Source organism: Ovis aries, chromosome 19, assembly GCF_016772045.2.
Source record: "Ovis aries strain OAR_USU_Benz2616 breed Rambouillet chromosome 19, ARS-UI_Ramb_v3.0, whole genome shotgun sequence".
NCBI classification, from domain to species: domain Eukaryota; kingdom Metazoa; phylum Chordata; class Mammalia; order Artiodactyla; family Bovidae; genus Ovis; species Ovis aries.
In genome coordinates, this window is record NC_056072.1 from 59,684,526 (window position 1) to 59,708,139 (window position 23,614).

At 61.7% G+C, this 23,614-nt stretch overlaps 1 protein-coding gene across 7 annotated transcripts in view; it reads left to right on the top strand.

Moving 5' to 3' along the window:
- Positions 1 to 23,614, top strand: part of MGLL (monoglyceride lipase) — a 116,528-nt gene that overhangs the window by 86,501 nt on the left and 6,413 nt on the right. For all 7 annotated transcript variants that reach the window (XM_060402710.1, XM_015102506.4, XM_012100294.5 and 4 more), the window contains 3 exons: positions 9,518 to 9,654; positions 10,704 to 10,814; positions 18,136 to 18,225. In XM_060402710.1, coding sequence (XP_060258693.1) covers positions 9,518 to 9,654; positions 10,704 to 10,814; positions 18,136 to 18,225 — 338 coding nt within the window. The remainder of the gene's footprint in view (positions 1 to 9,517; positions 9,655 to 10,703; positions 10,815 to 18,135; positions 18,226 to 23,614) is intronic.

Consider the following 23,614-nt stretch of genomic DNA (forward strand, 5'->3'; position numbering starts at 1 on the left):
GGGGAAATAATTCACATATTCCACATGTTGCGTGAAATGTCACTTCCTCCCAGAGCCGCAGAGCCTAGCCAAGACTGGACCCTAGCAGGCAAGCGGGACGTGTTGGTCCAGTCGAAAGGGTCAGCTGCTGCCTTCTTCCTTCAGTGGCCCTGGAGGACGCTCGTCAGCTGCAGGACAGTCTTCCTCCCCGGCTCCGTCCTAACACACACGCCCTGGATGGGAGATGAGGCTGTTGGCTGAGCGAGGAGTCTGGTCACAGTCCCCGACTGCTCTGGCCAGGGGCGCTTGTGGCCGCCTCCCTTAGGGCCTTCTGCCCCTCTGTGAGGCCCCTGGGGGTCCCCACAAAAGTCCGCCAGCAGAGAACACAGTCCTTGCCGAGCAGGTGGCTTTGTCTTGTCTGGGACGACTCGGGCTGGCCAAGAGGAGCCAGGAGGCCATGCCGGCTGAGATATCGGCGCAGACAGGTCAGGGGCCCCCGGGGGCCTCAGGAGGGGCCGCGTGGCTGTGTGGGTCATCAAAGACATCAGAGGTGACCGCGAAGGCGTCCCTCAGAACTTGAGCTCTTTTCCTCCAAGGATGTACGTGCCCTGGAGGGCGTCACAGGGCAGCTGGTACCGTTTCCCTTCGGCCGTCTCGGAAGTGAGGCTGGACCTGACGTTTACTGCTGCTTGGCCAGGGCGGGGCTGCTTTGTTGCTTTTTTGTTTAAAACATTTTTTAAAGTAATTAGAAACCATTTGTTCTGCTGTGGTAGGTCTTGGTTGCAGCAGTCGGGACCTAGTCGTCCCCTGACCAGGGGTTGAACCCAGGCCTCCCGCGTTGGGAACATGGGCTCCCAGCCACGGGACCACCAGGAAAGCTCCTGTTGCTCTAAAAAAAAATCTGGTTTTGTCATCTCCACAGCTAATATTTGCCGTCCACTTTGTGCGTAACCCAGACCTGCGCACTTGACCTGGTGGCCTTGGTTCATCTTGCCCACAGTCCGAGGAGGGCACGCCCGCTCTGGGGGGGCCCCAGGGAGTCGAAATCCTGCAGGAGGCCGGGTTCCGTCTAAGACGCCCAATCCCGAGCTGTCCCTGGGCCCACGCCCGCCTCCACTGACGTCTCCCTGGCTTTTCCCAGGCAATCCGCTGGGACTACGCGCAGCTTCTGTAACCGGAGCAAGGACGCAGGGCTGTGCTGTTTAAGTCAGATTTTAAATTCAAGCCAGCGGGTCCAGGTGTTCTGTTCATTCCACACGGCGTCGCCCCAGAACTTGTTTTCAACACCGCCTTGTGGAACTTTGAGTAATTTTCACCTTGGTGTGTTTATATCCTCGCCACACGGCTGTGGTCATCCTGGCCCCACAGTGTCAGGGGGCTCAGCCCCTTTGGCAGGGTTCCCGCCGCCACCACCGGCCTGGCCCCCCCAGGACTGGGCTCGGTCCTCTGCTGGGAACTGAGCCGCACGGCCCCAGAGGGCCCATCTCTGACCCTTCACGGAGGGCCCATCTCTGACCCTTCACGGAGTGCCCATCTCTGACCCTTCACGGAGGGCCCACGGTCAGGCCAGCTGGACGCCCACCTCCAGCAGATGGCTTCTGCCCAAGGCCTCCCCTGCCTGGGGCGTTGCTCTGACCGCACGGGTTGGGCGGGGACACCGAGGCCGGAGTCCAGCCTCTGCCCCTGCCCCCTTCCTGGCATCGTAGCTGAGTTTGAACTTGTAGGAAGGAGCGTTGGCTCAGTACCCACGTATGGGGGGCAGCCCCCTGCGGGCCTCAGTGTGCAGAGCTGGCCCTGGTCCAGGGCAGAGGAGCCGTTTCTCGTGCGCGCTTGCTCTGAGGTCGCTTCCGTTGACTCCCTGTGGTTGAGAAACGCCGACTACCTTCTGCCTTTTCTGAAGGGGTTCCTGACTGGAGCTGGTGTCAGTTGCTGATGTCTCCAAAGCTTTGAGAGACCCCACTTCCTAACATTAACTGCCCAGCGTCTCCCATCTTAGAGGAATCTGGGCTCTCCTTTCTCGTAAAGTGCCTCAGCTACCCCAGGCTCAGTTGCAGCTCGTGGGTTCTAGGTCCCTGACTGGGGACGGGACGTGAGCCCCCCGCATCGGGAGTGCGGAGTCTTAGCCGCCAGACCACCAGGGGAGCCCTTGCTCTCGATTCTGAAGCAGCTCGCTCCACCGTGGCTGAGCTCCTTTGCTTTGTATTTAGGTGCTCATTTACTTCGGCTGTGCTGGTCTTCATCGCAGTGACCTCTCGTTGCAGAATACAAGCTCTATAGCACACAGGCTTCGTAGTTACAGGCTCTGGAGCACAGGCTTAGGAGCCGTGGGGCATGGGCTTAGCTGGGCTTCCCTGGGAGCCCAGACGGTAAAGAAGCTGCCTGCAATGCAGGAGATCCGGGTTCAACCCGTGAGTCAGGAAGGCCCCCTGGAGGAGGGCATGGCTAACCACTGTAGTGTTCTTACCTGGAGAATCCCGTGGGCAGAGGAGCCTGGCTGCAGTCCACGGGACTACAAAGAATCGGACATGATGAGTAAGCGTGCAGGCACCAAGGAAGCCCCCCTTTCGCTTTTTAAAAGCACGCAGTTGTTACCGTTTCAGTAGAGGTTAGACTTGGGTTGCCCAGGTTCTGCATTTTTCCGTGGATTCCAGAAGCTCCACACAGCTGTCAGGTGCCACGTCGGAGCGTTGGTCCTCTTGTGGGGACCCAACAGACCAGCTCACTGTTTGGAAGGAAAAAGGGTCTGTTAGATGTTAGACTTAATTTCAGGTAGAAAATAAACCACGGTTACGCAGAGGACGCTGGTGAGGAGGAATACAGATCAAACGTGCAGAAGGGTCTCTGAGGCGAAGATCGTGAGCACCAAGACAGCTTGGGGTTTTCTCCCGAGACTGTATGTGGAGCAGAGGAGGCAGGGGCCAGTGTGGGTGGAGACCCGCCGTGTGCCGGGCCTGCTCTGCGGGCTCCCGCACCCCCACCCCCTTCACGAGGCGGCGAGGTGACGTCCCCGGCTTTACAGACGGGCTAGTGGCCAGTGCCCAGCGAGTGTCTGAAAATTGGTGTTTCATTCCCTTGCTTGTTTCTTTTTAATGCAAACACCTTTTTCTTTTTGATTTTAGCTACGCTGGGCCTTAGTTGCCACACGCAGGATCCGAGTTGCAGCGTGCAATCTGGTGCCCTGGCCGGGCATTGAACCCAGGCCCCCTGCCCTGGCTGAACTCGGACACCTTACGCGCCCTGTTCAGTTTGTGTTTAATTTCTAAGGTTCACTCATGTCGCTGCATGTTGCTGTTCAGTGGCTCAGTCGTGTCCGACTCTCTGTGACCCCACGGACACACGCCAGGCCTCCCTGTCCATCACCAACTCCCGGAGCTTGCTCAAACTCATGTCCATCAAGTTGGTGATGTCATCCAACCGTCTCATCCTCTGTCGTCCCCTTCTCCTCCCACCTTCAATCTTTCCCAGCATCAGGGTCTTTTCCAGTGAGTCAGCTCTTCACATCAGGTGGCCAAAGTTTTGGAGTTTCAGCTTCAGCATCAGTCCTTCCAATGAATATTCAGGACTGATTTCCTTTAGGATGGACTGGTTGGATCTCCTTGCAGTCCAAGGGACTCTCAAGAGTCTTCTCCAGCACCACAGTTCAAAAGCATCCATCCCTCTGCGCTCAGCTTTCTTTAGGGTCCGACTCTCACATCCATACTTGGCCTTGACTAGACAGACCTTTGTCGGCAAAGTGATGCCTCTGCCGTTCGACACGCTGTCCAGGTTGGTCGTCGCTTTCCTTCCACGGGGCGAGCGTCTCGTGCTTCCGTGGCTGCAGCCCGCCAGCGGCGCGCAGCTGCTTCCTGAGGCTCTGCACCCTCGCCATCCCCCTGCCGTAGCGTGGCCCGTTGCTGCAGGGCGCCCGCTCCCCAGCAGGGACAGTGGGCTTCGGGGAGCAGTGCTGCCCGTCTCCTGCTGCTGCCCAGGACTGTCTCCTGGGTGTGTGAGCTCCGGGCTGCAAAGGAAGGAATTTCAAACCTGTGAGATGCAGGCTGTTTTCCAAAGTGGCAGTCCAGTGTCCCCCGGGTGACGTAGACGGGCTACTGACTCCCTTTAGGTTTGGACCCGGGGCTCGATCGGTGCCCTCCCTGCCCCTCACCAGGCTGGCTTGCGCTGGCGCTCTACCGAATGGCTGCATTCCCCTCTGGGTCCGTGTAGCCGTGACCCCTACGCGAGGCTCCTCCTGTCCAGTCCTGTGGCTCTCGAGGCCGGAGGGGCCACAGTGACCATCTGCCTCGCTGCTGAGACATATGTCCTGCAAGAGGCCCATGCCTGCCTCCTGCTGGCCTCCTGTGGGCCGGCCAGGAACGTGGGCCTGCAGCCCTGCTGGGGTGGACGGGAGTCCGTCCTTTCACTGGTCAGACGCTCCCAGGGCCTGGGTCCATACGGAGCATTCCATCTGCGTGGAGCATCTGGAGGAGTGGAGCTGAGCAGCGGGGAGAGAACTCAGCTTGTGCAGACCCTCCAGTGCGGCGTGTGGTCAGCCGTCAGGGTCCTGCTGTGGACCCTCACCAGAGATGTGTGTGGTGGGCCCCTGTGAGGGAGAATGGTGAAGCTGGGAGCCCGTGCTCTGACGTCCAGTGGAGACAGCGCGTCCCTTGGGCTTGCCCTGCCGGCCTGTGTTTTCAGTCGCAGGCGCGTCTTGCCCTGATGGTAACAGTAGGGATGTCCGAGGTCGATTTGGGGGAGCAGGGAGGACCCAGAGGCACTGTGCTGGTCCCCGCCCTGCAAGCAGGCGGCCTCTGGGGCTGCATGTCCCCGGCTCGGCCCCGCCTGAGGACGGCAGAAGCTGAGATTCGGGGTCTGAACCCAGCGCTCAAGTCTGTGTCCGCCCTCTAACTCATCGGGGGGCGAGCTCCTGCCAGTGTCTGTGGGTCAGTTTTTTCAGCCAGAAAATGGGGGAGAGTTCACAGGTAATTCGCAGAGTGGTGAGGATTGTGTGACAGGCACCCTGGGAGCGGGCTGTGCGGATTACAGCCCGCTGCGTCCACCCCCGGTCTTGTCGTGACTGGTTTTTTACGCTTCGTCTCTCTCCTTACTCAAGGCTGTGTTTCACCAGCTCTTCCGTCTGTAAGAGAAGGAGTCCCAAGTAGAACTGGTTCCCTGAGAAGAGGGGTGTCGGGCACTCGTTTCCTCCAGTCCCAGGTTTAACGGGACCCCCGTCTTTCTGGATAGGTCCTCAATCTTCAGCACGTGGTGCCACCAGACCACTTAGAGGGAGAAATGTTTTGTATGAGATAGAGACAAGATTGCTGAAACATTCCACAAAGGCTTAAGTACTTATCGGACACAGAATACGGTGCTAGTGTGTTTTACGGGGACGTGGGCTGGCTTTTGATCAGATGTGGAATCAGGTTTCATGGAGTCAAAATCTGATCAGGTTCTGATCAGGAGACGCACGGAGCTGACCGCCAGGAGGCAGAGTTTATTGTTCTCAAAGATCCCCAGAACCAGGAGCAGGGCCACTCGGGGCCACTCAGGAGGCACGGGGGCTGGACCGCAGGCAGAGGGAGGCGGTGGGGGGTGGACGGGAGGCTTTGTGCAGTTTCTCCGAGAAGGAGCGGTGCGGTGGGATGAGCAGGGAGAGGATGGGCTGGTTTGGGTACCGTCAATGGGCTGAGGGGTCTGGGGGCTGCCCCTGGTTGTGCGGTCCGTGGGCCTGGGCGACAGGACAGTGAGTGGCCCAGGAGGTGCGCTCTGGGCTGGTGGGTTTGCGTGTGACAGGCCAGCTCACGAGTCGGTTCTTTCCCGTGTCCGGAGATTCACTAATCTTGGGAGCAGCAGTCCTTCCAGGGTCAGCTTCAACCAGACGGTAAAGCGTCAAAATACAGAGGATTTAACAAAACGGAGCACAGCAGAATCGGGTCAACAAGGCGGAACATGCTGGATCAAGGCCTGTGGTGAGGGAGGGATCACTGCGCGCCCAGCCCTGCCGCTCTGTCCCTGTGGTGGGGATGGAGAGCCTCATCAGAGGAAGTGGCCGCAGTTCATTCAGCGGGCGTGAGGCCGGCGCCCGCCCCCGGCCAGCCCGTCACGAGGAGCCAGAGGAGCATGCAGACCCACGGAGGGGACCCTGGGTCTGAGGACGGCCCGGCCTGCAGGCACGTGCGTGCCCGGCCTCCTGCTGAGGTCCCAGGCGGCCCGTGCTGTTGGCTCACGGCGCAGCTCCCCAGCAGAGCCGTGTGCCCCCAGCTCGCGGAGCCCGCGGTCCCTGGGGAAGGGGCGGTGGCGGGGGAGGGGGCCCTAATCAGGGCGCCTGAGGCAGAGGCCTGAGGAGTGTGGGGAGCACGGGGAAACTCGCGGCTGTGCGCCGGGGACTGCACGTGGGTCCCGGGGCTCCCTCCCGGCCTGAGAACCGGCGGGGTGGGCGCAGGCCGCCGTGCTCCACCACGGGGCTGGCCTGTGCTAGGCCCGCCAGCAGGACGGCGCAGAAAGCCAGAGGCAGGGCAGGCGCGCGCGGAAAAGGGCGCTCCCGTGGGTGGCGTCGGCCCTCAGCGCAGGGGAGGAGGGCGCCTCGTGAAGGCTGCTGAGGCAGCTGCGGCGCGCCTGCCGCCCGGAGCCCGGCCAGGCGCTGGACGGCACCAGGACTGTGCGGCGCGCCCCAGGTCAGCTCGCTCTACAGTGCTCACTGGCCGGTGGTGTGAGCGGCACCTCGGTTTTAAGAAGGAAAGAACCCCCAGGCAAGGGAGCCGTGTCTCACAGCAGGTACCCCGACAAGCTGCGGCTGGATCAGGGCGCGCGGGGAGAGCGAAGCCGCGCCGGGGCGGGGGCGGGCCGTCGCCCAGCTCTGAACGTGCCTGCCGGCCCTGAGCGGCGCGCTCGCGAGGGCTGCTGCGAACTTCATGCCGTGTGTGCGCTGCCCCCACCAAGAAGCACAACCGCAAAAGAGCTCAGGAAAAGTGCTGACTTCCTTGACAGCCCTGCAGTAGAGAAGGCCTCCATAACCGAGAATCAAAATTCAGAAGCCATAAAAAGGAAAGACTGACGGTTTTCCCAGAAATCTTCCGTAGCTAAACACGACGTCAAGTTGAAGGACAGATGACCAGCTCATGTACACAGAGCTCTTAAATATCAAGAAATGCAAAACCTCGATAGAAAAAAAACAAACAGCAAAGACAGGAATTCTCAGTTTGCCAGGAAAGAAATACAAGTCACTCTTGAAACGCGAGAAGATGTTTGACTGGCACGTTCTCCTGTTTTTCGGGTGTGAATCCAGATACCGAGTGACGTGCTCTGTTGGGAGGCCGGTAGATTCAACCCAGCGCGACCCCCGTGGACGACGTCAACCCACCGAAACGGTATCTGCGGGCACCTTTCGGCCAGGCAGACCTGGCCCTGGCCGTGCACCCCTGAGGTGCGAGTCCACGAAGGTGGAAGAGCCATCCCCAGTGACGCGGTGCAGGCGGTGGTTTGGTGAACAGGGATCGGACGTCACACACACAGTTTGGGCGAGAGGTGGCTGGGATGACTGTGGTTCACCCACACGAGGGTGGACAGGAAGAGCTTGGTCTGTGTGCCATCGGAGGTGATCTCCAGACTGTGCTAGAATAGGGTGGGTCTGTAGCATGCTACTGTTTATGTAAAGGGAAGAAGGGGGGGGATATGGATAGGCAGATATTTTCTTATTTTTGCAAAAATAAATGCTTTTGAGAGAAGACAGAAAATAATAGTGTTTAGCCGTGGAGAACAAGAGGAAACAGGAGTGGAGATGAGACGTCGCTGAGCGGATCTTTTTATTTTTCTAACTTTTGTATCAGGCACATGTTTACATAATCAGAGAAGAGAATTAAACTGGAAGATGAAACAGAAAAATTTATAGTTGTAAACAACAAATTTATTTTGAAATTAATCTAATCGTGTATCGATTAGTAACATAGGCACACAGAGAAAATAATCGTGTTGACAATACTTTGGACTTTAAACGTAATACTCTGTCCACATCGATACTGAACTACATTCTCAGGGCCGGGAGTAGGCTGGGGATGATTGTTTAGCGGGTACGTCGGGCGGCTTGGATAGCAAAGTACTGCAGATTGAGTGATGTTCAGGGTAGGGATTTACGTCCTGAACGTTCTGGAGGCGGGAAATCCAAGGTGAAGCTGTTGACCGGGCTGGTTCCTCCCGAGGCCTCTGCCGGTGTGCAGACGGCCATGCCCTCCCCGCGTCCCCACTCGTGGGGGGGCAGTGCAGCCCTGCCCCCCGGCAGGTCCGAGGCCTACTCTCTTCTCAGAAGGACACCAGGCCGAGGGGCCTCTGTCAGTCGCTCGGTGGTGCCCGACTCTGCGACCCCATGGACTGCAGCCCACCGGGCTCCTCGGTCCGTGGGATTTTCCAGGCAAGGATACTGGAGTGGGTGCCGTTGGTGGGGGGCCACTTAATCCCCTCTTGAAAGACTGCGTCTGCAAATCCCACCACCCCCTGTGCTGCAGGTGTGGGCATCAGCGTGTGCGTTGGGGGCCGCCCACAGCAGGCCCACACGGTCTCAGTTTGGGGGCGATGGAGACGTCCTGTGGGGACGCGGTGATGGTCGCAAGGCAGCGGGAACGTGTGTGGAGATGCGCGGCCTGGGGACGATGGGGCGTTTCACCTCCGTTGGAAGTGAGAACGAGCTTAAGGGGCTGGGTCTGCCACTGAGGTGACGGGAGGGGTCTCCGGCCTGCATGCTCAGAGGCGTCAGAGGCGGGGGTGCTGGGCAGAAGCGGTGGGCACACGTGGGGGACGGCAGCAGAGAACAGGCTGTGGTCTGGCCTCACGGAGGGTTTCTGAGTCGGGGTCTTAGCGGCCCCGCTTTCCGTCCGTGGGTGGGGGGCTCGGTCACAGTGCCTCAGGGCAGGCGTGTGCATCCCTGTGCTGAGGCCTGCCTTCTCTCCTGCACTCTGCGAACGCGCACATCCCACGGTTTCCATGGCAACCAGCATCCCTCAGAGAGGGGCGTGTGGAGGGGCCCTCAGAAAGGACTCGGGGAAGGAACAGCTGGATCTGGGCAGAGGGCAGCGCCCGGGAGGGAGGCGGTGCAGCCTAGCCCCGCTGCCGCCTCGCGGAGACCGTTTCTGGCGCCCGCAGGCTGGTGCGCGGCTGTCCCCTCCTCGACCCCCGAAGGTGGGAGGGAGGGGACGGGAAGCGGCCTTTACTCGGTGCCACGCTGGTGCTCGGGCGTGCACCCTGAGGCTCGAGGAGCTGGGGGCCCCTGAGGCTCGAGGAGCTGGGGGCCCAGGGAGGCCTCCTGGCTGTGTGGGCCGGCTCTGCAGCATTCGGCTCCTGGCTCGCCACCTCCTGGCTGAGTGACCCTGGGCAGGTTCCTTAACCTCTCTGTGCTCCCATTTCCTAATCTGTGAAATGGGTTTGGGGGGTGATGGAGAATGTCCCACTCGAGAGCGTGCTTGGGAGGGTTGTGGGGGTCCTCCCTGGAGAGTGGCGGTCGTTCCGGGAGGAGACCGCCGGGCTTGGCGGGGGGCGCCAGCCTCTGCTGACAGTTCTGTGCCCGTTTCCCTTCCAGTCGGCCACGGGCAGAGCGAAGGCGAGAGGATGGTGGTGTCCGACTTCCACGTCTTCGTCCGGGACGCGCTGCAGCATGTGGACGCCGTGCAGAAGGACCACCCCGGGCTGCCCGTCTTCCTTCTGGGCCACTCCATGGTGTGCAGGCCTCGGAGGGGCCCCGGGCCCAGCGCCCCCAGCGTCCGCCCGCCTGGGGATGGAGGGGTCGCCCGCTGCCCGGCCGGCGTGTCCCCTCTGCGCACGCTGCACGCAGGGCTCCCGGGGGGTGTTTGCTCAGGAAACAGGGTGGGGTCTGGAGGTGGCCCCAGAGAAGGGCTTCTCCACCCGCTGCTCCCCGTCAGGGCCCAAGGGTCAGTCTGCTCCCGCTTTTCGGGGTGGGCCCTCGGTCCATGCTTTCTGCCGGTTTCAGAGTCATGCGGTTCCCACTAGGACAGGCGTCCCCAGGAAGCAGTGCTTAGAGGCCGTTCTTAATGCCTTTTGCCTTTTAAACACACAGACTCCTCTCAGAATCTTTAAATCATCTGTGAACTTTAAATCATCTGTGGTCTTTAAATCGAGCTGTGATCTTTAAATCAAGTCTCCTCAAACCAGCAGCACGCAGGCCAGGCCTGCCTACCGGCGCCCAGCCTCGCTGGCCAGCAGAGGACTTTGAGCTGCTGGATTCTACACCCTGGGGGACATTCCCCTCCCCGCCTCCCCGCCCGGCCACCGCCCAGCCCTGTCCCTGCCAGTCTCTTCCCGGCCTGGCACTCGTGAGCGTCTGGATTTCAGTCCCTGGTTCAGATCCGCTCGTCAATAGCCACGGCCACCCGCCTTCAGCACCTCCCGTGTCCACTAAGTGCCTTCCTTGAAACCTGGATTCCTGGGCCCTTTAACTGAACCCAGAAAAAAAAAACAAGAAGTGTAGCAGTCTCTTACTATCCTCTGATTTTCTTTTCAATCTCATATTAAGCCTGACGGACTGGACGAGTTGGGGGTCTGCCAGCTTTTGGCTTGAAATGAAATAGAAATGAGTCTCTGCGGCACTCAGAGCCCTCAGGCGGGGACCTTGTTACATCCCCTGAACGTTTGCGCTTGGGGAGCCCTGGGGAAACACAGGGTGACCGCGGGCCCAGCTCACCCAGCGCTGGAGGGCGCCTGCTCCGAGGCCGAGGCTCTGGGCCCAGCGCACGCCCCTCTCCCCACAGGGCGGCGCGATCTGCATCCTCACAGCCGCGGAGCGGCCGGGCCACTTCTCGGGTATGGTCCTCATCTCCCCGCTGGTGGTCGCCAGCCCAGACTCGGCGACACTTTTCAAGGTAAGCGGGCCTCCTGCTCCGTGAGCCCTGGCAAGCCCCCCTGGCCCCGGGCCTGTGCTCGCAGCTCGGGTCTGGGGCGAAGGGGCCTCTCCCGCGGTTGTGACGAGGTCTGAACGCAGCGAGCGTCGTTGTGGCCGGCCATTTCTCAAGTCAGGTGTGGTTTTCTCCCCCAAACAAACAAATCGCTTCCCGTCTGTGCGCTTCTCGGCGGACGTTCAGAGGAGGACAGGCCTCGCCGCTGTCCACGGCTGAGCGCGGGGCTCTGACCCACGTGGCTCCTCGGGGGCGTTTTCCTGACCGTGACGGTCCTCGTGGAGCTCGCTGCGGGTTGCGGGCTGGGCTGGGCTTTGCCCCCTGGGGAAGCGGCAGAGACCACGGCTTGGGAGCAGCCAGATTGTGGATGTGGGATGCTGACGCGATCTGGGCCCAGGTTTCAGAGACTTGAGACCCGGGGAGGCTGGGAGACGCGGGGCCCACCCTCTGGTCAGTCTCTCCCTGACACGGGGGCCGGGCTGGCAGCTGCTACCCACCAGCCAGTGCTCAGGACTCAGAGAGGCAGGAGGGCCAGTGAGGTGGGGGCTGCGGTCGGTGACAGGGCGGAGGGGCCCTGCCCCGATGCCCCAGTGGGCCCCTGAGGACCCAGTGCCACAGCCGTGACCCCAACCCTGGACGTAGGCGTCCAGCGGAAACAGTCAGCACCTTGAAGCAGGGCTGGACCGAGCCAAGGAGAAACCAGGGCCTCTCTGAGTGCTGAAGCAGAGAACACGCCTCTACTCAGTTCTCCGAACGGGCCAGACAGCCAGCTCCTCTGAGTTTTATCCTGTCTGAGGGAATCACCCCTGACTTGCTGAAATTGACTCCAGTGGATTTCAGAGTCTGGCGGAGGTGGGACTGCCTGGAAGGATGGGTTCATTCAGACTCCCAGGCGAGGCTCCCGGGCTTGGTCTCCTGGCCCCCTCTCCTCCTGGTCGTGATCACGTAACCTGCGGCCGGACCACCCGAGGGTCCTGGTCAGAGAAGAGAGTGAGCAGGACCAGGGTCCCGGGTGGAGCCCGCATGGCGCCCCGTGGGCTCCGTTCCTGACACGCTTGCACAGCGTCTGCCGGGCTCACATGTGAATCGTGCCCTCAGCTCCCGCTCTCACCCCAGGGACGGGGAGGTCGCTGGCTGCGGTTATGCTCGGGACTCCAGGGCTTGGGAAGGACCCTCGGCTCCCCGGGTCCACCCCCCAGCCCTCAGGGCTGTCCACTCCCCCGCAAGGGTGTCTCCTCAGAGGGGACGTGCCCCCCACCCCAAAAGAGCCCAGGATCCTGGGGGGTTTCTGATGAAGGGCACAGGGGCGGGGGATGGGGGCGGCCAGGCCCGGGCGGGGAGCCCACCCAGTGCCCCCTCCAGTCTCGGGTGGACTATGGGCTCCTGGGCAAGGCCTCTATTGGGACCTCTCCCAGCCGGTGCTAATAGATGTCCTCGTGGGCAGGGGAACGCAGGTCCCAGTTGTTAACCAGGATTCATGAGAGTCCCCGTGGCCCCGAGGCCTGGGGGGCATCCCCTCCCCTCTGTGAAGCCTGTTGCTGCTCCGGGGTGAGGGGGTCGGGCAGTGCTGGCCCCCGAGGCCCAGGGGCGCCCCCTCCCCTCTGTGAAGCCCGTTGCTGCCCTGGGGAGGGAAGATCGGGCAGTGCTGGCCCACAGAGCCTGCGTCGCGTCTGGGGTGTGGGGCCCGGGGTCACTCTCTGGCCTCGCCTGACCTGAGCAGCTTCGGAAGGAAATCTCGGGCTCGTGGGGCTCTAGGTGACTCCAGTGGACACGAGCGCGGCCCTGCAGTGGCGGGGGGCAAGGCAGAGGGCGCAGGCCCAGCTCCCCCGCTGGCCGCGGCCGGGCGGCGGGCGTGTGCGTCTCCGAGGGGCACGCGTGCAGGCGGGCGTGTCCTCTGTCCTTCGTGTGCTGTGCGTGCGGCCAGTGGGCGTGGCGGGACGTCCTTTCCCCCCGAAACCACCAGGGATCAGTGCTCTGGTGAGGCCTCCCCTCCTGGCCTTTGGGTTTCCAGAGGTTCAGTCTTCAGGACCCCCGAGACAGGTTCCTAGAGACTCCTCTTCTGGCCGAGGTGGACGGTGTGGTAGGGGGCTTCCCTGGGCCCCGAGGCTGTAGGGTGCAGCGCGCAGAGCTGGGTGCTGGCCCTTGACTCCCGTCCCAGAGCGCAGCTCCTGGACAGGCCAGAGGCGTGTTCACGGCGGCCGGCTCCCCACGGGTCTCCCCAGCGACTCAAACGGTGAAGAACCCGCCTGCAAGGCAGGAGATGCAGCTTCAATCCCTGGGTCAGGAAGCTCCCCTGGAGAAGGGCACAGCTGCCCGCTCCGGCATTCTTGCCTGGGGAATCCCCTGGACAGAGGAGCCTGGCGGGCCACAGTCCACGGGGTCGCAGAGTCAGACGCAGCGTAGTGACTGATGTTTTGCTCTGTTCCTGATGTCCTGGTGGAGACATTTCACGAAGCAGCACGAAACACCGGGGCCTCGGAGCGCAGACGGGCTCGTGGAGGGTGGTGCCCCCGCCCCCTCGTGAGAGTGCCAGCCCCGCCCCCAGCCCCAGCACAGCTGGTCCCTGCCCCACTCCCAGCCGGCTAGGGTACTGCAGCCTGGGGACCAGGTGGGGACAACCCTGCACTCAGATCCTGGTGGAAGCGGGAGTTCATAGAGACAGCAAGCCTGGGCCCCAGGACAAGGGTCAGGGTCAGTGGGAAGCTTCCTGGAGACGCCGCAGTGCAGCCGCCTCGGGGACACGGGGACCCCCACGGCCCCTTAATTTGTGCTGCACCCCGACCTCCCTGGGACGACATGCCGGCGGGGCTGCAGGGTGACCCGGCGTCGCCCTGGACGTGCTCCCCGAGTGAGGGCTGGAGTGATCCTCCAGGTGACCCTGTCTGCCCTTGGCCGGAGGCTGTTCCCAGGGTCCTGGGTGGAGATGTGGGAGCACTCTGTGCCCCCAGACGCCCCTTCCGGAGGCGCCAGGGGCCGTGCACGTGTCCCAGACACTCCCGAGTGACTCCCCCGCCGTCACTGCCCTGTGTGTGGCTCACAGATGGGAAATGAGGCGACAGTCTCGCTCGAGGTCAGCGCGCGCCCTGGCTTGGCCAGTGGGCATGGCGGGACGTCCTTTCCCCCCGAAACCACCAGGGGTCAGCTGCCCATCTGGGTGTTGCTCTCCTGCTTTTAGTCCCCGGAGTCCGGGAGGCGCTGGAGCCGGGGGGCTGGAGGGGACACGGGGGTGGTGGTGTCCCGGGAAGGGCCGGTCATCAAGCCCAGATACAGTTAGACCGGGAGTTGGGGGGTGGCTCGATTGTGACCCGTTCCCCGAAAGCGGCCGCCACGTGCACCCGGGGCCTTGGCCCCACCGAGGCACACAGGCTTCCTGTTGTCCGCCTGGGGGTGCGCTCACCACCCCGCCCCCAGGGAGCCTCCGGGCTCTGTCCCAGCTCTGCCCCTGTGCCCAGGTCAGCCCGCTGCACCGCTGTGGGAGCAAGCAGCTGTGTGATCGTCTTCCTGTGCTAAGCCTTTCAGCCGCAGAAGCTTCACAGTGCTCTTCAGAGCCATCAGAACCTGTGGAATCAGTAAAGGCGCCTGTGCAGGTCCCTGGCACTTATAGGGGTGGGCCTGCCGCTCACCCAGGGGCGGGCCAGGGACGCTCGCTCGCTTGCTCACTCGTCGGGCGTGGACCTGGTCCTCTTCGAGGGTGAGACTGTTGGGGATCCCCCCGCCCCCTGGAGTCCCCACTCAGTGGCATGGGGTTTCCTCACTCTCCCCAGGCGCACGGGGGCCCCTCTGGGGGCCATTAGGGTTCTCCCTGGAGGGTCTGAGCACCAGGCTGCCTCCCGGCAGCCCGTAAGGCTGCAGCTCGTTGTCCCCACTTTTGTGTTGTTATTAAGTTGCTAAGCCGTGTCCGACTCTTTGCGATCCCATGAAGCACAGCACGCCAGGCCTCCCTGTCCATCACCAACTCCTGGAGTTCACTCAAACTCATGTCCATCGAGTCAGTGATGCCATCCAGCCATCTCATCCTCTGTCGTCCCCTTCTCCTCCTGCCCCCAATCCCTCCCAGCATCAGGGTCTTTTCCAATGAGTCAGTTCTTCTCATGAGGTGGCCAAAGGATTGGAGTTTCAGCTTCAACATCAGTCCTTCCAATGAATATTCAGGACTGATTTCCTTTAGGATTGATTGGTTGGATCTTCTTGCAGTCCAGGGGACTCTCAAGAGTCTTCTCTAACACCGCGCTTCAAAAGCATCAATTCTTCAGTGCTCAGCTTTCTTTATAGTCCAGCTCTCACATCCATACATGACCACTGCAAAAACCGTAGCCTTGACTAGATGGACCTTTGTGGGCAAAGTGATGTCTCTGGTTTCTAATATGCTGTCTAGGTTGGTCATAACTTTCCTTCCAAACAGAAACTGAGGACCACAGACTCTCTGGGTTCTGAACCGGAGGTCAGATGCAAGCCTGCCCAGTTCCGAGTCTCTGCTGTCTCCTCCTCCAGGGCTGGGGTCTCAGCTCCCAGGTTGCCCTTGGGCCGTGAGCGCTGAGGTGCCCTGGGGGGCTCTGTGGCTACACGGACCTGCCTTAGCCCACTGGCCTCACGATGAGGGTGGGAGTCTCCTCCCACGGCCGTGGCTGGGTCACTCCTTCCTGAGCGGGACCCGGGGCTCTCTCCATGCGCCCGCAGGAGCCTCCAAAAAGTTTGGAAGAAGTGTGCCAGTTGACAGTAAGAACCGTTGTATCGCGGATGCCAGCTTCTCTGTGGGTGAGCCACTGCCCCACCCCTCCTCCCGGTGGCCGTGGGCTCTCGGTGGACGGTGCTGGGGCAGAGGATGGCGGCAAGCAGCAGGGACCTGGACAAATCGATCCTCCCCGCCTGGGGTCTGCGGGCCCTCCAGCCCCCTGCCTCCCTCCTCGCCTTGGACCTTGGGGCCCTTCCTCAACCCCAGCTTCCTTGATCACCAGTCAGCCACTCTCTCTGATTCTTTCTAATGAAAAGGCTAAAGAAACAAGCCCACCCTTAAAGAGTGCGTGCGGGGTGGTGGTTCCAAGCTTCTCCCCCACCTCCCCTGCGAGACGGCGTTTCCCCGTCTCTGGTTTTGTGGGGAGCAGGCGAACAGGCACCCAGGTATTTTTTTTTCAGCTGTGACCTTAAAGCCGTTTTGTTAAAAACGTGGCTGGAACACACTCCGCTGGTTCCGTGGAGCTCAGGGTCTGAGGGGTGCCCACCTCACCCTGGGCTCCTTGGAAAGGGCAGCGTGCAGGTCAGGTGTGGCCCTGTTCCTGGTCCTGCCCGTGGGGGTCGGGGACACTGCCCCTCGTGGAGTCAGGAAGGGAGGGGCCCGATGGCGGGGGGCTGCCCGGTGCCGCAGCCAGGTGGGAGGCACAGGGCTTGGGGGGAGACCTCGGGGCTTGTGGGGAGACCGGGAGCTCTGTGCGGCAGAGTCCTTGCCAGGACGCGGCTGGGTGTCCGGGAGGGAAGGTGAAGGGGCAGCTGGACAGAAAAGGCCGTGCTGGGCGAGGCAGTCAGATGTGCAGGGCCGGGGGAGGCGGCCTGGTCCCATCACACGCGGCTCCCAGGGGCCCAGGTGTGACGGGGACACCCGCAGAGTCAGCCTGCAGCCCCCGCATCCCCGGGGAGCCGTGGTGGGTCGTCAACAACAGCAGGAAGCTTCGGAGCCGCTCAGCAGACTCTGGGCCCCACGTGACGTTTCCCCCATGACTCCCTCAGGCCACTGTCCCTGGAGGGGGCGCGCCCCGAAAGCCCACCCCCGTGGGGCGGGGCCGGTGAAGGTGGGGTGCCCGGGGTGTCCCCTCTCTGCACCTGGAGCACTTCACCTCCGTTTCCGCCTTGTTCACACTCTGGCCTTTGGAGGCACAGATCTCGGCTCCTGGGGTCGGGCTTGCAGAGGAGCCCCCAGCCAGGAGCCCACAGACCGTCCTGTCTGCTCAGAAGCAGCCAATCCCTTCCTTCCAGAATTCAAGCCCTCCCCGGCCTGTACGCGAGCCTGGGGCTGGCCCACTCCCAGCCTGACCCCTGACCCTGCCAGATGCGTCCTGTCCAACCCATGGCACTTCAACGGGTGCGGGAGCCTGACGTGGGCTGGATCGTGGGTGTTTGGGGCTGGGTGGGCAAATGCCCAGCTCTTGGAGGCCACCGGTCCACATGCGTGAGGAAGGACCTGAGCGTGGGGTTGTGGTGAGGTCAGAGGTCGCCCCTGTGGGTCCCCGGCCATCTGGGGCCCAGCTGTGCAAGAGGTTGTGAGGCCCCTGAAGGCCAATGAGCGAGCTTTCGGGGTGTGGGGGTGCTGGAGGGACAGGACCGGGGGCGGCCGCACCCCAAGCCTCTGTCTGCCCCGTCCAGCCGGCCCGGGTGGTGGCGCTCAGCCTGTGTCCTCGTTTCTTAAATGATGGTCAGCCCTTCCCTCAGGGCATCCGTGTAGAGATCCCAAGACAGGAGCCCCCGGGACCATGCCGACACCCCGCGGTCACTGGTAGCCAAGGGGCAGAACCCCGTCAGCCCTGTGACGGCCGCCCAGACCCGGGGCTCACCACCCACCGCTTTCCAAGCGAGTCTAATCTCAGCATTTCACAGCTCGCCTTGGAAACAGCATCTCTCCTCCCTGGGTGTCTGCAGAAACAGAAACGGCTGGCCCCGCCGCAGACGTGTGAGAGCCGGTTCACGCGTCTCCTGGATAAACACCAGCTCTGGGAGGGTGGGGATGGGGCTGGCCTGGACCTCAGTCCAGATCACGTTGGGACAGCGTGTGTTAAGTGCCTACTGCGTGGTGGCGCCTTGGCACACAGCGACCCCGTGGGCAGCTGAGGGACAGGCCGGTGGTGCACAGGCCCCCGTGCACGCAAATGCCGGGAGCCAGGCCCGTGCCCCCCTGCTGCCCCGCCTCTGCCTGGCCTGGTGGCGGTTTCTGCCCCAAGACAGTAAGCGGTGCCTTCTGATCAGGGCGCGTCCTGCCTCAACTCGGGTGCCTGGGTGCTTCTGCTCTGCAGAAAATTCGAGATCACCGCCCAGAGTGGTCTGGGAAGGTGGCCGCACACATTGGGAGCAGCAAGGAAGCAGATGGCTGCTGCCGTCCCCGCCCGGCCGCCCCCTCCCAGCCCGAAAGCCAGGCCCGGGAGGCCATCTGGGCGGGGCGAGCAGGGGTCCTTGGCTGCCCGGCCGGGATCAGGCCCGGCTGACGGCCCGTCTGGGTGTCCCTCTCCTTAGTGGCCTGAGGCAGCCCGCGGGGTGGCTGGGCCGGGGTCCCACGGCGCTGACCGTAGCTTCCCCTTGTGTCCAGGTCTTCGCTGCGAAAGTTCTGAACCTCGTCCTGCCGAACATGTCCCTGGGCCGGATCGACTCCAGTGTGCTCTCGAGGAATAAGACAGAGGTGAGTCTTTCTGAGGAACTGGGGGCAACTGGGGCTGGTGGGGGGGAGCCGGCCACGGCCCAGGCCTGGGGGGAGTCCGGGCGTCGGCCTGGCCGCGGCTGTCTGCAGCCGTTCCCCCGAGGCTCCGCGTCAGGTGCCGTCTGGCTGCAGGGTCTGGTGGGAGGGGTGGCAGTGTTTCTCTAAGCTGTGCCCATGTGTGGGGGGCGCCTGACCAGGTGGGGCTGTGTGTGCGGCAGCCAGGTCTCGTGGGCTTGTGAGGGACAGCAGCAGTTCAGAGTGGCTTCAGCAGAAAGAGGGGTTTGTTGGTGAATGTAACGGGAGGCTCCAGGCACGGCTGGGTCCAGGGGCTCAGAGTCTTAGCACCACTGTCTCTCTGCCCCTACCTCATGTGTCCCTTGGTTTGGCCTTATTCCCAACCAGACTTTCCCCGAGTGGAGGCGAAGCTGGCCACCAGCAGCCAGTGGGCAGGCAGCAGAGCCTTCCAACAGCAGCTCTGAAACCGTGTACCTCAGACTGGGGTCAGTCCCACGGCTGGGACCCGAACCCAGCCAAAACCCACAGCACCTGGATTCAGGGCCTCATGAAGCTCAGGGTCTTGATGTCTCATCACAGAAAGAGTTCAGGGGAGACCCAGTGAGGGGTAAGGAGTGGGTCTACCCAGACAGAGAGAAGCAGCCTCCCCAGGCAGAGCGTGGGCCACCGCGCAGGGCGAGTGCGGCCGCGAAGTGTGGCGCGGTTAGGGTTTACAGGCTGGGGCGTTTCGTGTGCTAATGAGCAGGAGGGCCACTCTGGCTCTTTTGGGGAAGGGGTGGAGACTCGCCCTCCCTGGTCCTCACCATGGGACCGTCGTGGCGCCTCTGCTGGGCCATTGCCCCTGTGGCTTGAGCATTGAGGTCTGGTCTTGTCTGCCATCTTGCTCCCATTTGGTTCTAACTGGTTTGTGTTGTGTCCTTGGGCTGTGTCACTCTTTCAGAAGCTGTGCCCTATCCCAGGGCTGCTTCTTACCCCTGGACAGTTGGTTATTTGTCCCGGAGCGGGGGCAGTGTCACCCTGCCCAAGCTCGTGGCCTGAGAGCGGAGGAGGACAGCTGGAGGGTGCACCAGGGGCGCCAGTCAGGCCGGCGTCTGTGTCCACGGCTCCCTGTGGAGGCCAGGGCGGTCCGTGAAGGTGCTGGTCAGGGCACCATGCCCCCACTCCTCTGGTGAAGGGCCAGCGCCCCGTCCGCAGCCTGCAAGGATGGGCCCTCGAGCTCCAGGCCAGGTGGCTGTCTCGTCCTCAGTCACCGCCGTGGCCCGTGTCGCAGGGGCAGACAGGCACTCCCCAGGTCCCAGGGCCTGCCCGGGGTCGCCTGCCTGAGAGCTCTGTCTGGGGGGCAGGACCCTGCAGGCTCACGGCCGCTGGACAGGCCGTGCCCTGGACAACGGGAGCGTGACGCCGCGTCGTCTCCTGCCTCAGTTTCCCGTCTTCCGTCAGGACGCTGAGCTGGGGGGGTCGTGTCTGCCGGTCAGCCCTGGCTTCCTTGGGGTCTGGCAGCATGATGGAATGTGGCCTCCTGGCCCTCTGAGCCACTCAGCTGGGTGGGAGTCACCCCAGACACGCAGGCAGGGATGTTCAGGCCACGGCTCCAGCTCCCCGGCCTCAAGAGCCCACTGTTGCTGAGTCTGGCTTGGGCGGGACTCCAGAGGGAGCCAGTCCGCCCAGTCATCCACACCCCATTTGAATCAGAATTTAATTTTAAAAGCAGTCCCTCCAAACCCCCATCTTGGAGCCACATTTGACCCACCAGGATTGAGAATATTTGAGTAAAGAAAGATGTTCATTCCAAGAGGCAGACCTGTGTGGTGAGAAGCATGGCATTAGAGCCAGTCCTGACGGGAGCGGGGCCGACATGAACCCATTTCACAGATGAGGACACTGAGGCTCGGAGGGTAAGCCTTGCCTGAGGTTGCAAGCCAGTTGGGGCAGAGCTGCGACACAGAGCCTCTGATTTCACAGTCTATGCTTGGCACGTCCTTGCAGCTGGGGTTTACGAGCGTGGAGCTCCTGACTTGTACTTCCTGGTCCACACGGCGCGCGTGGTGGGCGGGGGTGCCAGGGACCACCACTCCGTGTGCAGGGTCACTGCGAGGTGAGGCCCATGGGCAGGGCCTCCTCCAGCTGCGGTAGCCAAAGGGTGCCTCTGTTTCAAATGTGTGGTTTCCAGTGAAGCCACTGGCTCCTGCATCAGCCTCCTCACACTGTTCAGAGCTTCTCCAGGCGAGAACGCTGAGGTGGCTTGCCATTCCCTTCTCCAGTGGGCCGCGTGTTGTCAGAACTCTCCACCGTGACCCATCTGTCTTGGGTGGCCCCACACGGCACGGCTCGTAGTTTCACTGAGTTAGACAAGGCTGTGGTCCATGTGATCAGTTTGGGTAGTTTTCTGTGACGGTGGTTTTCATTCTGTCTGCCCTGTGATGGAGACGAGTAAGAGGCTTGTGCAGGCTTCCCAATGGGAGGGACTGGCTGTGGGGGAACCTGGCTCTTGCTCTGATGGGCAGGCCCTTGCTCAGTTCAGTTCAGTTCAGTTCAGTCGCTCAGTCGTGGCCGACTCTTTGCGACCCCGTGAATCGCAGCACGCCAGGCCTCCCTGTCCATCACCATCTCCCGGAGTTCACTCAGACTCACGTCCATGGAGTCCGTGATGCCATCCAGCCATCTCATCCTCGGTCGTCCCCTTCTCCTCCTGCCCCCAATCCCTCCCAGCATCAGAGTCTTTTCCAATGAGTAAACTCTTCGCATGAGGTGGCCAAAGTACGGAGCTTCAGCTTCAGCAGGCCCTTGCTTGGTAAATCTTTAATCCAGCCGTCTGCTGACGGGTGGGGCTGGAGCCCCTGCTCTCCTCAGGACTGCTGCTGCCTGTGACCCCGACCCCGCGGCAGGCCACTGCCGACCCACGCCTCTGCCAGAGACCCCCACAGGCAAGTCTGGCTCCGTATCTTCTGGGGATCACTGCTTCTTCTTCCTGGGTTCTGGTACGTACACAGAGAATTCCAGGAAAACATCCACTTTTGCTTCATTGACTATACTAAAGCCTTGGACTGTGTCGATCACAGTTAACTGTGGATAATTCTTCAAGAGGTGGGAATACCAGACCACCTTACCCGCCTCCTAGAAACCTGTGTGCAGGTCAAGAAGCAACAGTTAGAACTGGACATGGAACAACGAACTGGTTCAAAATTGAGAAAGGAGTGCATCAAGGCTGGATAGTATCACCCTGATTATTTAACTTCTGTGCAGACTACATCATGTGAAATGTCAGGCTGGATGAAGCACAAGCTGGGATTACTGGGAGAAATACCAACAACCTCAGATATGCAGATGACACCACCCTTTTGGCAGAAAGTGAAGAAGAACTAAAGAGCCTCTTGATGAAAGTGAAAGAGGAAAGAAAAACCTGGCTTAAACATTCAAAAAATGACGATCACAGCATCCAGTTTCATCACTTCATGGCAAATAGATGGGGAAATAATGGAAACAGTGAGAGACTTTATTTTGGGCTCCAAAGTCATTGCAAAATCACTTCAAAATCATCACAAGCCATGAAATTAAAAGACTCTGGTCCTTGGAAGAAAAGCTATGACCAACCTAGACAGCATATTAAAAAGCAGAGACATTGCTTTACCAACCAAGGTGTGTGTAGTCAAAGGTATGGTTTTTCCAGTGGTCATGTATGAATGTGAGAGTTGGACTATAAAGAAAGCTGAGTGCCGAAGAATTGATGCTTTTGAACTGTGGTGTTGGAGAAGACTCTTGAGAGTCCCTTGAACTGCAAGGAGATCCAACCTAAAGGAAATCAACCCTGGATATTCATTGGAGGGACTGACGCTGAAGCTGAAACTCCAATACTTTGGCCACCTGATGCAGAGCCAACTCATTGGAAAAGACCCTGATGCTGGGAAAGATCGAAGGTGGGAGAAGGGGACGACAGAGGATGAGCTGGTTGGATGGCATCACTGACTCTATGGACATGAGTTTGGGTAAACTCCGGGATTTGGTGATGGACAGGGAGGCCTGGCACGCTGCAGCCCATGGGGCTGCAGAGTCGGACACGGCTGAGAGACGGAACAGCCGCAACTGCAGCAGCTGTGCTGGGCGGCGGGGGCGGGGCGTGGGTGGAGGGGCGGGGCGTGGGTGGAGGGGCGGGGCGTGGGTGGAGGGGCGGGGCGTGGGGGGCGTGGGGAGGGGCGGGGCGTGGACCTCGGCCTTTCGAGAGCTGAGAGTACCCGGGCGAAAGAGGAGGAGAAAAAGATCACCCAGGTGATTCCAAGCGCTCTCAGTTTGAAAGGAGCAGATTTCAGAGCTTCTGTCTCCTTTGTAAAATCACGAACACGTCCCCGAAGGCCTTACAGCGAAGGAAGCGTCTGGGTGACTGCCTCGCGGGCGGGCTTCCCTGCGTGCCCACCGCCGCGTCCCCGTCCACGGTCGCACAGCGCCATGTGTCCACGGGGGGGGGGGCGCTCCAGAAACACCGCTCAGGTTCCCTGCTGGGCAGACTCGCAGCCTGGGCTCCGGCTGGAGTACAGGATTGTAGGGAGCAGAGAGGATTAGCTCCTGCCAGCGGGCGCTGGGAGCTGCCCTTTCCATATTCTGCCGAGCTTTAAAAATAGCAGCGCCGAGGGGCGGGGGAGCGGAAACGGGCGGAGCAGACACCTCGAGGACCCAAGTCGGCTGAGGCTCGCCCTCCGCGGGACGTCTCCCCTGCAGCCCGGCAGCCCTGAGGCCTGAGGCCCGGCACTGAGGGCCCGTCGGGCTTGCTGAAGCGGGACTCGGGGCGCGGCTGCAGGCTGGTGCAGACGCAGGCTCCCTGGCGGGCTCATCTCTGGGGTTCGCTGCGGCAGCCAGGATGGGCGGCATGACCCCCCACCCGCACTTGACAGCCTGGGACCCGCGGGCGCACACAGGCCCCGGCGCCGGAGGAAAGGCAGGGCCCCCCGGCGTGGTCTCAGCACTGCCCGCGGCGCTGTCTGGTTGCCCTGCTTCTTGCCACAGCTCCAGAACGTCCGTCTCACGAAACTTCAGCCCAGAGAGGCCAAGTCCCTTCCCCAGGGACTCGCAGCTGTTCCGTAAGGATTTGAACCTATGTCGGGCTTTGTGGTGAAGAATCCAGCTGCCGGTTCAGCAGACGCTGGTTCAATCCCTGGGTCAAGAAGGTCCCCGGTGGAGGAGATGGCAACCCAACCCCTCTAACTGTGCCTGGGGAATCCCACGGACAGAGGAGCCTGGCAGGCTACGGTCCCGGGGTCGCAGAGTCGGACAGGACTGGAGCGACTCAACCACTCTCACCTCGGAGCTCCTGGCCCTGCAACCTGGAAACAGCAGCTGCCACTCAGCCTCTTCTCCGTTCTCCTCA